The 15,899-nt window shown below is 22.6% G+C and overlaps 4 protein-coding genes across 4 annotated transcripts in view; 3 read left to right on the top strand and 1 right to left on the bottom strand. All coding sequences in view use genetic code 6, as the record gives it.

Moving 5' to 3' along the window:
• Positions 1-2,045: 2,045 nt before the first annotated feature.
• On the top strand, positions 2,046-4,255 carry TTHERM_00230970 (CwfJ carboxy-terminal 1-like protein; the record flags this gene model as incomplete). Its single annotated transcript, XM_001014331.1, has 5 exons — positions 2,046-2,124; positions 2,232-2,357; positions 2,489-3,031; positions 3,621-3,811; positions 3,869-4,255. The coding sequence occupies 5 exons, from the start codon at positions 2,046-2,048 to the stop codon at positions 4,253-4,255; spliced, it is 1,326 nt and encodes a 441-aa protein (XP_001014331.1).
• A 2,257-nt stretch (positions 4,256-6,512) lies between these two features.
• TTHERM_00230960 (glycoside hydrolase family 38 amine-terminal domain protein) lies at positions 6,513-10,664 on the top strand (the record flags this gene model as incomplete). Its single annotated transcript, XM_001014330.2, has 9 exons — positions 6,513-6,774; positions 7,041-7,547; positions 7,972-8,504; positions 8,562-8,910; positions 8,967-9,385; positions 9,453-9,722; positions 9,787-9,941; positions 10,010-10,518; positions 10,579-10,664. 9 exons carry the CDS (start codon positions 6,513-6,515, stop codon positions 10,662-10,664), a joined length of 3,090 nt encoding a protein of 1,029 aa, XP_001014330.2.
• A 1,117-nt stretch (positions 10,665-11,781) lies between these two features.
• On the bottom strand, positions 11,782-12,838 carry TTHERM_00230950 (transmembrane protein, putative; the record flags this gene model as incomplete). The annotated part of the gene is made up of 2 exons (XM_001014329.2): positions 11,782-11,799; positions 11,855-12,838. The coding sequence occupies 2 exons, from the start codon at positions 12,836-12,838 to the stop codon at positions 11,782-11,784; spliced, it is 1,002 nt and encodes a 333-aa protein (XP_001014329.2).
• A 2,977-nt stretch (positions 12,839-15,815) lies between these two features.
• The window catches only part of TTHERM_00229950 (hypothetical protein), a gene marked incomplete at both ends in the record, with an annotated part of 228 nt that continues 144 nt past the window's right edge, over positions 15,816-15,899 (top strand). The window contains one exon of the mRNA XM_001014328.3: positions 15,816-15,899. This exon is cut by the window's right edge and continues 144 nt beyond it. Within this exon, the coding sequence (XP_001014328.3) occupies positions 15,816-15,899 (84 nt within the window).

Below are 15,899 nucleotides of genomic sequence, written 5' to 3'. Positions count from 1 at the left end.
TAAATTAAAAAAGCTTTATTGTATTAAATTAATTTTTATAATTAATAAATAATATCACAATCCAAATAATAGACTGCTTTTATCAAGCAATAGTAAAAGTAGCAAAAAATAAAGAAAAAATATGAAATAATAAAAAATGAATAAAGAATAATAAAAAATTATTGTAAAAATTAAGTCATAATAGGAAAATATATTTATGTAGATATTTATTAATGAATATAGATGATAATTTCTTTTAGAAAAATTATATTAAAAATAAATTGAAAGTTAAATATAAATGTAAAAGTATTTTAAAATTAAATATACTAAAGATCAATACGGAGAGCCTCATGAGATTAAAGCGAAGAGTTTAAAAACTTTTTTATAGATAAAAATAAATTTAAGCCATATATTCGTATACAAATTAATAAAGACTTCATCTAACTCTTCATAATATTTAATCTATAAAATCATTATTTTTTCTTTTCAAAGACACTGAATAAAAATTTATGGAAATTTAATTAATTTTTTTTGAATAAAAAGAACAAACAAATTATAATAATTACCAAATATTAATTTATAAATTTGCTTTGAGGAAGATATATCACAAAAAAATTAATTAGTTAGTTAATGTATGTATCGTATCATTCATTAGTTAATCTTATAATTTTTATTTAAAACATTGTATTTATTTTTAATTACTCCAAAATCTCTATTTTCTATTCTTGCAGTTCATTTATTATAAAATAATATTTGATCATTTTTTTACTTTTTATAAAAATAATGTTGTTATTTTAGAGGTTAGTCTTTTAGTCATTTTTAAAATACTGTTTAACTTGTTTAAAAAATAACCTAAATACAATATTTATTAAATAAATATTGCTAATCTTATATTGAATTATGCTAGTGGAATTTTAATAAGTTTTTATTAAAAAATTGAATGCTAAATGGTTAGTCTTTATGTTTTTTTCTTTTTATATATCAGAATTGATTAGATCAATCTACATGTAATTCTGTTAAAAACATAAAGAAGTCTTTTAATTAATTTTTATTCAAAAGAAATTAGTTTGCTTTAATTTCATAAAATATTATTAGCATTTTCAAAATTTAGAAAAAAAAAATACAAAATTTTGGATAGGTTATGGTAATTCAAATTTAATTAAAAAATTTTTACAAACTGATAAGTGTAAAAAAAAAAATGTATAAATCAGAAATTATTAAGTAAATACTTGTTATTTGTTAGACTATGAAAATTTTAGATCTTAAAAAAATAATTAGATTTAAAATAAAAAGAATAATTCTAGAAAGAAATACAAGAACATTATTTTTTGTTTAAATTTATTTTCTAACTCTTATTTTTGTTTTTAAAATAAATTTTAGTTTTTTTCTATAATTATTGAGACATATTTTATTTCTAACTTAGTATTACCATAAATCCTAATAAATTCTTGCTAAATCACTCTCAATGTAATTCATATATATATGTTAGAAAATAATCAAATTAAAAACTGAAATTAAATCTTTAGTAAATAAAATCAAAATTTATTAATGAGGATTTATGGTATTACTTATATGATCATATCAGCTTAAATTTTATTAAATTTTGTATTTACATAGTAGAGTTCTAAATTTCGCTGAAATATTAGCTATGCAAATTCATAAAAAATTAAAATTATAAATTCTAATTATCCTTACCTTTTTTAGAATATTGATCAAATTATTTAGAATAAATAAATAAATTTTACTATGGATTTAGATTAAATAATAAATAGTGCGCTAAAATAAAATTTCTGCTTGTAGAAATGATTTAAGTTATCAAGCAAAAGTTTTCATTATTATTATTATTAATATTAATAGTTTTGTAAATACTGTAAGTAGACATCAATATAAAATTATTAATATTACAATCAATTTTGAATAGCGTATATGTATGTATCTATATATCCATGAATCTATATTTCTTTAAATTTTTCTATCTAGTTTTCCTTTGATTTGTTTAATTACTAATTAGTTAATATATTTCTATAAAAAGATTTGAGTTATATATAATATATATTATTTGATAAATGTTGAAGGGTTTAAAGAAAAATAAGGTAGAGGATAGCAAAGAAAGAAAGCAAGAAACAGATATTCTTGAGCCACAAAGTACTAAGAATATATTTAACTCAGAAGATAAAAGCGATGATTCATTTTAAATAGCTTTTAAAACTTATGGTTGAGCTAATTTAATTGAATATTTTTGAATTAATTAGAGAAATGGAAGAAAACTGATAAAAAGAGCCATAAATAGGAAGAAGAAGAGCATCACGAGGAAGTTTTTTAGTAAGAATAAGTTTTAGGAAAACTATGTGAAGAGCTATGGAATTAGTTTTCTAAAGGTAAAATTAATTTTATCATCTATGCATTTTTTTAATGTAGAAGCAGCTAATTCAATATACATGTTAAATATATATAAGAAAAATTAATTAACTACTTTATTCATTTTTTAAATAATTATGCTAAACAACAGGTGAGACTATCAAAGCTACTAAGACTTGCGAAAAGCTTTTCATAGAATAGGATGAGTATTACCAGAATACTTTCAGAGGAGAGGTTAAAAATGCAGGTTTGCTTGAGTTGGATAAGGAGTTGTTTGATGATACTGAGGTGTAAAAAACATATGCCTCATTTAATGCAGAACAATACAGAGAAGCAGTGAAGATTGAGAGAAAAAATAACTAGGTTAAACATAATTATGATGACATAGCTGTTGATTTTTTCAAGAAATATAGAAACACTTATGATGATAATGAGTTACTTGATTAAGAATATACTAACAAGCAGCTTAATGCAATAGGAGACAAAGAAGAGCATGAAAATAAAAAGAAATCTAAAAAGGAAGAAAAAATATAACAAAAGAAATAAAAAAAAGAAGAGCAATACTAATTCTTTGCATAAAAAAAGTTAGACAATACATTAGAAAGTTGCAAATACTGCTTTAGCAATAAATAAATATAGGCAGAATAAATTATTTCAATAGGAACCTCAACTGCTTTGATTATTCCATAATATGGTAATTAAAATCAACTTAAAATACCTTAGAATTATATTATAAAACTAATAAATCAATAAGCTAAATAAGTTTTTCCTTATAGTTTCAAATACACAAAAATTAATTTATAATTCTTTAAAATATTAATTCTTGAAAAATAAAGAAGGTTTTTATTTAAATAACAAAAAATTATTTTTGCAAAAATTAAAAATAATTAAATTATTTCTTTGAATTTTTAATGAAAAATTTGCTTTTGAAGCAGCATTTGATTGTTAAATTTCCAAGAAATAAGATAAATATAAAAGCAAACAGATTTTTTAAAATAGAAATTTATTAAAATGAAATCAATGAATTAAATTTGAGTGATAATTTTTTTAAATTGTTAAATATCTACTGAAAACATTTTTATTTAAACCTATTATTTAGATCATCAAATTTACTTTTTTAGTTTGTATTTCAGGTCATATAAAAACATTTAAAGAATAAAAATCGTTTTTAAAAACATAAAATAAGATATTTGTTCGTTAATAATAAATTTTAATTTAATAAATAAATTTTACTTTTATTTTTTTGAGGTTTTATTGAAAATAATTTTTAAATATTTATTTAGTAAAATACGAGAAGATCTTTCATCTTTACATTGTTCCTTTTGATCATTACTCAAGCTTATCTGATGTTGATGAAGAAGTTTATGAGGAAATTAGAAATTTTTAGAAATGCTTAGTGCAAGCTTTTGATAAAAAAGATTATGAAGTCTTATTTATTGAAAACTCAGTCAATTTAAAAAGCTTACCTCATTTAGTAAATAATATAAGATGTAGTGAAAAAATATTAATTAATGTTTCTTATTTTAATTAGATTATTGAATGTGTTACTCTCCCTAGGAATACTGCAGCAGAAATACCAGTTTATTTCTAGCAAGGAATAGAAAATATGGAGTCTGATTGGAACACTCACAAAAAGCTCTATAAAATAACTAGAGAATAAGGTGGAATCAGAAGCTAAATTCCTAAAGGATTCCCATATTTCTATGTTGATTTTGGTTTGAGATATGGCTATGCCCACGTTGTTGAAGACGAAAAGGCTTTTTCAAAAAACTTTGCTCATGAAATCATATGCAACATCTTAAATTTAGAAAAACCAAAAGTTTTATATCCAGAAAAGGCATCTCGTGATAAAATATAAAATATAAAAGAATCATTTTTGCCAATTTGGAAAAACTATGATTGGACAACCTGCTTGTGAAGTTTATTTTAGAAATTCTCTGAGTATTACTAAATTATTTGTTATTTATAATGAATAAAAATAGAGTTTAATAAAATTTAATCAAGATTTAAAAATATATTAAATTGCCTAATTTAAATTAGCTTAATTTATATTTTTTGAAGCAAAATTTCTCAATTCTATGTCGTAGTTTTTAAAAAATTTAATTTAAAATGTAAAAATAAATAAAAAACATTCTTCTAAATAATAATTATCTTGAAATACATTAAGACTTTCTAAGCAAAATAAATAAAAAATAAAAAAAGTATTATTACTTTACATGTAATTGAATCAAATTATTTATCAAATATATTTCAATTATTTCTACATTAAAAATGAACAATTTATTAAATACTTTTTTTTATTACCAGTGTTAACTGTTGTAACAAATAAATGCTTGATGTATTTATTTTTGACTTAATATTCAATCTATCAATGATTTACTTAAATAGGAAAATGTTTAAAAATCAACTTAATAAAATATCAGCAAAAACTTTTTATCTATTAATTTATCTATTTAATATCTTTTAAAGTAATAACTATCTAAAAAAATACTATTATTGCACATCTTTAAATAAATTTATTTTTAAATAAGATGAATATTTTAAACTTATTAAAATTTTTATCTTCATTTTGTTAATCTTTTCAGAACTTGAGTATTAATTACTATTAATGTTTTTTATAAATGAGCTTTGATTTTTTTAATCGATTGATAGGTGAGTAAATAAAATAATATATTCATGTATTGACTTAATCATCTATAAATATCTATTTAAATCCTAATTATCAATAATATATCATTTTTAATATAAATACTATTTTTTATCATTAATAAGCTCAATCAATAAATTACTTTGAAAAATAAATACTCAAACCCTTATTATTTTATATTTTACTTTAAGAAATGTTTTATTATTAACTTCCCTAATAAATTAAGAAGAATTATTTATGAAAATGGTCAAATTAAAAATTTATTACACTTAAAAAAAATACATCATTAAATTAAAAGTTAATGTAAATTACTTAGCAATCTTATTAGACTTTTTTTAATTTCTCAGTAAACTACAATATTACTCTCTGTTAAATTTTTTTAATCATTTTTTTTTAGTTTTTAGAAAAATATTGTAAAGTATTTTTGGTAAATTGCAAATAAAAATGAAACACAATAAGATTCATATATAATTGAAGGAAAGATAAAAGTAAACGAAGCATTTCTTGTTAAGTATGATTCAAAAAAAATAAAATTTTTCTGAAACCTGGATTAGGTAAAGATATATATTTATATATTTGATATATTTTTAAAATGAGAATGTAACATCTTCTTTTTTTCTAAATGCATAACTATTACCTTCGAGAAATTTCCCAAAAGGAGATATTTTAGTATTAATTTATCTAATAAAATATTTTTTAATAGTATTTTATATATTTAAATTGACTGTTGATTCTTTTCGCTTACATGCTTTTTTTCTAAAGATATGAATGTTTTATTAATTTGCGATAATCAGAACATGGCTTACTTCATTTAGGTTAAGCAATTTATCTTGTAATTCGTAATTTGGAGTAATGTAAAATTTACAAAAATAATAATAAATTAACCTTTACTTTTATTTAGTAGTGATTAATTGTCTACATTACATTTAATGTGTCTTAAGATTTTTAATAAAAAATAATTAATTGGACACTTGCTAATTTATTGATTTAATAAATTATTCATTCTTTTATTTCTTTATATATTGCTTGAATAAAGTTTAATTAATTTCAAATCTAACTAAGAATTTTTGTATTTTTCTTATTGCTTTCAATCTTTTTTTTTATATCTCTCTAAAATAAAAGCATTAATTGTATGGATTTAGCCACAAGATATTTTTAAATTACTTTTACATGCATCTTAAGATAAATATGATTATTGCTTTCTTCACAAGGAAGGAGTAAAGCATAAATATTATTTTAAGATATTTATTTCTTGTTTTATACCTTCATAAAGGAAATTGATAGTTAAACAATTTTGACGAAAAAAACCCCCTTCTTTCGTATTATGAAGACTTAGCAATCAATTTATTATATTAACTATAATAAGAATATTGAATGTTATTTTCATTTTACTTAATTACTCAATATACTTCTTCATCAAATTCTTTTATATGTTTGATTGACTTAATGAGTGAAAAGACATTGAAAAATTAGTATTTATATAAAGTAAATTAATATTCAAACAAAATTTTGATCAAAGAGTAATTAAATGTCTTAAAAACATTTGTTATTAGCTGCTCTTTTAGGTGTAATCCTTCTTGCAGCAAGCTTCGCCTAGGCTAATCCTGAAAGACCTAAGCGTTTTTATGATGATGACATCCTTGCCAAGCATAAGGCTCATGGTCCTCGTCCTGGATCTGAAAATGAAAAATTATACATCCACTTAATTCCTCATTCTCATGATGATGTCGGCTGGCTTAAGACTGTCGATCAATATTACTATGGATCAAATACTACAATCCAATGGGCAGGTAAAAAATCAAATATATAATTTAAACTAAACCATGTAATTCCATAATAATCATTTCAACGAATTAAAAACTTAGATTTTAAATTAAGTTACTTCCATTTTTTTATATGTTGGAGTTTAAAAAATGTTGGAAAATATATTTATTAAAAATTGAGCTCAGACAATCAAATATAAAATTAACATTCATTTGTAAAGTAGAATAAACAAATTAAATAATTAGAATTTAAGTTATATATTTAATTGATATAAATTTTAACAATGAAATAGGTGTTTAATACACAATCGATACTGTCTTAGATGAATTGCTTAAGAATTCTACCAGAAAATATGTTTAAGTAGAAACTGCCTTCCTTTACAGATGGTGGATTGATTCCCCAGTCGAAAGATAGGAATAATACAGAAAGCTTGTTGAAAGTGGTTAAATCGAAATTATCAATGGTGGTTGGTGTATGAGTGACGAAGCTACTCCTTACTATGAAGATTTAGTAGACTAAATGACTGTTGGTCACTAATGGCTCAAGGAGTAATTCGGTGATAAGGGTATTCCCACTATTGGATGGCACATTGATCCCTTCGGACATTAGGCCACTAATGCAGCACTCTTCAGTTAAATGGGATTTAATGCTTGGTGGTTTTCTAGAATTGACTACCAAGATAAAGATGTTAGATTGAGTGAATCTACTATGGAAATGATTTGGAGTCCTGTTCAAGCAAGTGGTGAAGATAACTACATTTTCACTGCAGTTAACTACAATCACTACAACCCTCCTGATCGTAATTCTTTATTAAACTTTTATAAATATTTTTATAAGAAACTCTCAAAAAATGCATTATGTTTAAGAAACAAATTCTAAAACAATTAATCAAATTAATTAAACAAACTAAATAAATAGTAAATAATTGTGTTGTGTTGAATAAAATTCAGGATATAGAAACTTTGAGGTTTATTAATAATTAAAAACTCTTCAATATCCTACTAAATATCATTCGTTTTATTAATCAATTTATTATTTATTTAAATATAATATCTATTTAAATAAATAATTAATATCTTTGATCAAAGTTTTAGAAGAATTACTAATTTTTTGTTTCTGCATTAGAAAAGGATAAAATAAATAATAGTTTTTAAAATATGTTTTTAATTTACAATAAAATGATAAATGAGATAAAACAATTTTATAAATTACTAAATAAAAAGACTTTAACTTCGATATTTTGTCTAATGATGACCCCATTATGGATAATCCCAGATTAGAAGGATATAACATTGACTGGAAATCAGCTGAATTCGTTGAATATTTCCGTAATATGTCAGCACACTTCAGATCAAATCACTTACTTCATACTATGGGTGAAGATTTCAACTACGCCAATGCTCTTATGTGGTACAAGAATATGGATAAGTTGATTAACTATATCAATGCACGTTAAGACTTCTTCAATGTAGAAATCTTATACTCTACTCCTTCAATTTACTTGGCTGAAGTTAATAAGCAAAACATTACTTGGCCCACCAAGTACGACGACTTCTTCCCCTATGCAGATCAAATTCACGGATATTGGACTGGTTACTTCACATCCAGAGTTGCTATTAAGGGTAACGTTAGAGACAGTGGTAGATACCTCTAACATTTAAGAAACATCTTCTCTGTTGCTAAGATGACTTCTTCAAGCAAATTCCTTGAAGAAAACTATCAACTTTTCCTCAGCAATCTCGATGGCTTTGAATAAGTAAATTTCTTTAAACTTAAATAAGATCTAAATAATTTTGTTTATTTATTTATTTAGAATATGGGTATTTTACAACATCACGATGCTGTTGCAGGTACTGAAAAGCAACACGTCGCTTACGACTACGTTTATAGATTGTAAAACTCTACTGATAGAATTAATGAAGTTCTCCATCCTGTCTTGGAAGAATATGCTTCTAAAGAAATCAATGAAGAAGTTGAATATTATTAATGCAGATGGAACACTACTGCTAACAACTGCACTTTTACTTATGAAGGTTTGAATTACGGCAGACCCATTTTATTGAATGTCTACAATCCCACAGTTTCAAGATCAATCGTTGTCAAGATTAAAGTTCCAAATGTTTCCTTCTCTATTATTGACTCTGACAACAAGCACATTTATGGTAATTATAATTTGTTTTAATGTTTTTTTTTAAAATGTTTTATTTTATATTTTCAGGTGAGGTTTTCTGTCTTAATAACTATGATAGAACTGACTGTGACTTGTATTTCGAAGATAATTTCGATGGATACTCATATAAGTATTACAAGCTCGTCCCTGGAAGTGGAAAGAACTCAGTTAACAACATTATTGGAAGACACGTCAGTTTCTAGAAGAAGTCATAAAAAGTTAAAGTCTCCGATAAGGTCTCTTTGACTGTTAACAGATTCAACACCATTTTCAAATTAAAAACCTGCTCCAGAAGAACCTCTGAAAATGATGAAGAAAACTCAGTCTGCACTGTTAATGACTTCGAAGTTCTTTATCACTACTATCCCGCTTATTAAGGATAAGGCTAAAAGTCAGGTGCTTATGTTTTCAGACCTGCTACTGAATATATTGATACTCCCACTGCATACTCTGAGACCAAGAACCAAGTAAATTAAAATTAAAAACAATAAACCATTTAAGTCAACTAATTTAATTAATTAATATTAAAAATAGTTTATTTTCCATGGTAAATTAGTCACAATCGTTCTTATCTAAGGTACTCATACTGACTCTCAACTCAGAGTCTATGCAAGTGACTACTACAGACACGTAGTTGAACTTGAAACTTTCATTGGAAGTATTCCCATCGAAGACAAGGTTGGTAAGGAAGTCGTTCTCCTTATTAACACTCCTGTTATCAATAACTAGACCTTCTATACTGACTCTAATGGTCTTGAACTCCAAAAGAGAATCCTTAATTACAGACCTACCTGGAACCTTTCTGTAATAATAAATTCACAATAATTTTTAAAAATTTGGTTAAATTAATCAAATTAATTATTAATAGGTTAATGAACCATCATCAGGTAACTACTATCCTGTCAACGGTATGATCACTATCTAAGACATCAACAGTAACAAGAGAATTTCTTTGGTCAACGATCGTTCTTAGGGAGGTACTTCATTGTAAGAAGGTCAACTTGAACTAATGATTCATAGAAGGTAACAAACATAAACAATTTTATTTTTTCAAAGTGAATTAATTGTATTAAAATTAAATCAATATGTAGACTACTCTTTGATGATGCTAGAGGTGTCGGTGAACCTTTGAATGAAACTGAACCCTACAATAACAGTACCGGTTTAACTTAAAGAGTTAGACACTACATCGTTTTTGAAGAAGGTGACCAAACCTTGTCTAGAAAAATTTAGACTCACGTTGATACCTATCCTATTGTCTTCTAATCTCTTTCTTAGACTGCAAATTTCAATAATGTTAGACTCCCTAACAGATTTAACCCTCTTAAGACTAACACTGATCCCTTCTTGAAGGTTTACTACAGACCTTTTGGAGATCTCTATCTCTTGAGATTAAATAATTTAAATGAAGTTGATGCTTCAAGCTACACTCTCCCTGAAGGAGTAGAAATAGTTGAAGAAGTTACTCTCACTGCCAATCAAAACAAAAAAGAATGGGAAGAAAAAAGATATAAGTGGACAATTGAAAATAGCAGCGAATAAAATCTTAAGTTCTCTGAATCAAGCAGACTCAATAGACTTCTTTCTCAAGCTGAATAATGTAATTAATTAAATTCACAAATATTTATAAAATGATAATTTTTTTTGAAAATATTAATAGAAGACAATAAATTATATGTTAAGCCTTTGGAGCTTAGAGCCTTTATTGTAAGTTTCAACGCTGGTACATCATAATAACAATAGTGAAATTGTTAAAAATTAATAAATTTAATATATAAACATTCAATAAACATAATAAATGAGTAATTATATTATTTATAACTCGACGAAATGTTTGATTATAAGATAATTCATTAGTCTTTCATCCTATTAATTAAATTTATCATTTATATTAAATATTTTTCTTAATAAAAATTACTTCTTATAAATTTTAATAATACATGTACCCCTTACCCTTTAATTAAAATTAAAATTTTAATAAATAAAAAATATTTTTTACATAACTGGGATCAAACTTATTTGGAAAGTTAATATAATGAAATTGATATTTAAAATTTTAAACTCACTTATAAATCTAATTACAAAAATCTTATCAAATAAATTCTGACAAAACTTTAATGAAAAATGAACTTATAAATTTAATTTAAATTTATGTAGCCAAAATAATATGTTCAACATAAAAAAAACATTCAATAATAAAAAAAATCAAAAATATTAAAATGATATTGGCATATGATTTTTTCTGATTAAATAACAAATTTTATCTCAAAGAATTAGGAAGAGCAACAATATTTTTAAGCTATCTATGAAATTTATATTTAGAATTTTAAATTATTCTATGTAATTTCTTTAGGGCATTAAGAAGAAAAAAAATATCTCTATGAACATTTCTTAAGTAAAATATTTAGCTTATTTGATAATTATCAAATTTATTCTAAGATTTCATTAAGTTTCATTTTACTGAAAACATAGAGTACTAGGCTGCTTGTTTTTTTTAATGAGATATATTTAAGTATGATAAAATTTTTGAAGAGGGCCATTAAACATTAATAGATAACAAAATTTATTCCAGTAGCAATTAAAAAAAGCTCTAGAAACTAGTTAGCTTCACTAGGCTAAGAGCCAGAAATAACTGATAAAATAATGTAATAGTAAAGCAGAAGAATCAATATTTTAGTTATAACTGATACTACCTTCAGTATTCCTTTCTTTTTATAAAGATAAATTGAGAAAAAAAGTACTAGTTCGATTATGATTAGACTAATTATTGAAATAAATATTCTTTAAATTAGTAAGTGAAAATCACAAAACAGTACTGACATAGCCAAAGAATGAATAACATTCAAGTATATTATTTAGAACCTCAATGGTCGAGATAGTTCTTTATCATATACAAAAAAAATTGAAAAGAAATTGTGAAAAATCATAATTCTAACCAAAAAGTTTTTCTATTAAAAATTATTAAAATATGCTTTTTTTCCTTGAGGATTTTAGTTAACTATTTCTATTTCGTTAGAATTTTTATTTTAGTCCTCATTTTTTAGAGGAGTACCGTTTTGTTAATTTACAAAACCTTTCTCAGAAGATGAATATGTAGGGGCTTGATCAATGTCTAATAATTAAAATTCTTCAATTTTTTCTTTAAATCCCACTTTTTAGTTAGTAGAGGGTATTAAATCTGCTTGAAAATACCTCATCTTATGAATGATCTCTCTTTTATTCAAATTTTCATTATTAGATTATATTTTGCAAGTAAAAGGCATAGATTCTCTTTCTAAGCTTTTTATTTTAATATCTGTTTCTTTTTATTCTATTTTCTACTTGTCTAAGGGAGAGTTATCTATTTTCTACATCTAAATTAGACTTATCTTCTTGCTTTTTGGTTATTTTTATTAAGAAAAATCATTATTTTTTTCATATCTTTAAATATTTTTGCTTTTTTACATTTTTTACTCAAACCTATTAGAAGGTGTTAAATTTATTTAGTCTATACTTTGCTTTTAAATTATTGGAAGTTAAGTCTCTGGAGTCATTGAAAATATTTCTTTTTATAAAGATTTTTAATCTAATTTTCTACCAAAATACCAAAGTATTAATTGAAGCAAAGCTGTAATAGCTAATAACCAAAAAGCGATGTACTTGTAAGGTTCTTTAAAATTTGTTAAATTAAACCATCCTTAAGAACCAAATGCAGTATTTAGGTTTTAATTCTAAAGTAAAACATCATCAAGCTACTCAATAAGGGTTGTTGGAGATTAGTTTTGGCATACACAAGAGTAGCTGTTGCTAAGTTTATTTTTCTTAGACTGACACTAATTTGTTTACCACTTGTTATTTATGTTTTGAATACAAGTCATGTTAAAATTTTTATTAGAGTTAGAATTGTTAAATTAAAAGAAAAACATTGAGTCATTAAGCATATTTTAGTTTGAAATGCTCTTGATTTGTGGTGATATTACTTAGTTATTTGATATAGTAATGTTAGGATATTCAAATAGAAGAAATAAATGTAATAGCCAGGGAAGTATTAAATACGCATAACTATTTATTTTCTTTAAATGAAAGGTAATGATGATCGATTCATTGAAGAAATTTAAGATTTAAAATAATATAATTAGTTTACATTAAAAAATCAAATCATTTCTTTTATATTTATTATTGACTTTTATTTTACTTTTTATTAGTCAATTTGTTCATTATAAAGCTATAATCATTAAATATTTCAAAGAAATAAAATAAATATCTGATAAAATATGAAATGGGCATATCTAACTATTTTCGTTGTTTTGAAAAACTTAGATTTTTATTAATATGAAAAATAAATAGAAAATTGAATATTAGCATTTATAACTTAAACTCTATTTTAGATAAAAATTAACTTTTAATATTTATTTGTTAATAGGTTTAAATCAAAAATCAATCTATTTTGAATAAATATAAAACAGTACAGTATTCTCTCTGTAAATTTATATCATTTTACCAAAAAAAAAAAATTAAAAAATTTGTGACTTTTTTTTATTGCAAATTGTAAAAATAAAATATTTTAGTCTTTTGAATTAATGCCACTTTTTTTTTTACATTTTAATTTCAACTTACTTTATAAGTCTGTATAAATTATATTTGCTTATTCTAAAAAAGTTTTTACTTAGAAGATTTTAATAATGTGTGTAAGATAAAACCTTCTTTATTAGAAATTAATAAAAAAACACCCTATTTATTATTAATCCACCTTTAAAAATATTAGAAAATAAAATAATTTTTATTTCAATTTTGGCTTAAAGTTTTATATTCATATTTAATCAAAGCTTTTTAAATATGCTCAATACAGAAAATCATGTGACCAATAGACGCTTTGACTATAGTTTATGTAAACTTAAAGCTGATATTTATTTGAGAATAGAGAGAATTATGTTTATTACCAGTTTAATTGTGTCATTTAAAATCAAAATATTATTTTTTGTCTATTTTTAGTTTACCTTTAATGTAGATAAATAAATAGATTAACAAATATTTTCTTTAAAAAAAATATATTGAAAATAATCAATCATCTTGAGTTACATTTGTAAAAATTTTTTAAGATGAAAAAAAGTAAACAGTCTAACTGACAGACTTTTAGTCGCTATTAACAAATTTGTATTTTATACTACTTTAGTTTTACTTACAAAAATTAACGACTTGCATATTTTAAATTTTTATGAAATTAAATCAAAATAAATATTACTTTATTATCTTTATATTCTATTATTATTGTATAAAAAATTAAAAATGTTTTTTCAGTTTAGAAAATTTTCAAAATATACAAAGATTAATCCTAATGAGCTAATATGTCGCTCATCACCTTTGGTTTTTTTTCTATTTTCTTCTTATAATTATTTACATATCATCAACATCATTACTAAAATAGAATAAATAATTTTTTTAAATAAAAAGCTTAAATTACTTATGTATTTTTTACATCAACTTCACCTCATATTTATTATTTTTTAGAATAAATTCACAGTTTTATATCATTAGCTTTTATTTTCAAAGAATATGATGAAATGATCGTTTTGAACTAGGAAATCTGATTTTAGTATAATAAAAGTTAAGTCTTAGATAATTATGTTATAGCATTTTCTAACAATTTTTCAAAAAAATTAAAATTGGGATTTGCTAACATAAAAAATTATGCTAATGATGGGCTATTAAATACCTCAATTCAATTAATTTATATCCACAATTTTTTTGTTACTTTGTAAATTTATAAAGCTAAATGCTAATTATAAGTGTTATGATTTGATATCTGGTAATATCAGACTTATAACATTTAAATTTATAAAATAAAATAAATATTTTGGAATTTGATATTTTTATATCGTAGATTCATTCATTTTCTTCTATGGATTACTAATTTATTTAAATCTGCTTTAATAATACTCTTTTTTAATCAAAATATTAATTACTTGTATTGAAAATAAGTGAATCCTATTAAATTAAATGATATTCAATTTTGTGGTAAAATTAAATAGCATGAATAAAAGATTTAAATTAAAAATTGATATGAAATATTTGTGACCATATAATTAGATCCTTTTCTATTTTTCTAGTGTAATGCAAGCCTCTTAATCATAATAATTTCAAAAAAGTTTTGGTTTTTTGAAATTCAATTGTTATTTTAGTAACACTAGAAGATTATAATTATAAATGAAATTTAATTCCAAAATAAAATTTAGAATATCTTAAATTTTTTTTATAATAATTAATAATCAACTTTTAACTCATTTTAGTAAAAAGAAAGAATTAAATTGATATTAGTTAAGCAAAAAGCATATTGGTTAACTCTGTTAAGAAAAGCTAAAATAATCTAGATAGGATTCAGACAATTAGGTTAATAATTAAAGTAGTAATAATAATTACTTTTTATGTTAACAATTTTATTGTATAAGATAGGGTATAATTCCTTTAAAAATATTTTTGATTTTTAAAAAATTTAATTCCATTTTATATAATTATAATTATATTTTAAATTTTAGTAAAATAAATGGGCCTAGGATTTTCAAATTAATTTGTAATTTAGTAATAAACTGAATTTAGTTATATATAAATCATAATTATTTTTTTTGGTATTAAGGAATAAATCATGTAAAGAAGTAGAATTAAATTATGAGTAAATAAAAAGTTAACTAAATCCTCTTATTAATATAAATCTATTTAAAAGTGATTAATAAGTGAAAAAATCATTAATTAGTAAATTATCCAAAGATTTAACTCAGTGCGTTGGTCTATAATCGCTTAATTTAAGCTTTGCGTATTTTATTTTATTTTCTTAAATTTGTTTTTCAATTAATTTTATTAAATTATTAGTTCCAATGGTTTTAGTGATTCTAAATTAAAGTCTTTAGGGATAGGTATTTCTAGATGCAAGAATTTATGTGCTATTTCTTGAAATTAAGCGTTGAATAAAATTCAAAATTACTAAAGTTGATAAAATAAATAAATATT

The sequence above is a fragment of the Tetrahymena thermophila genome (assembly GCF_000189635.1).
Source record: "Tetrahymena thermophila SB210 genomic scaffold scf_8254665, whole genome shotgun sequence".
NCBI lineage: Eukaryota > Ciliophora > Oligohymenophorea > Hymenostomatida > Tetrahymenidae > Tetrahymena > Tetrahymena thermophila.
The sequence above is the reverse complement of the archived record's forward strand: the minus strand, read 5'-3'. Positions and strand labels throughout refer to the sequence as shown.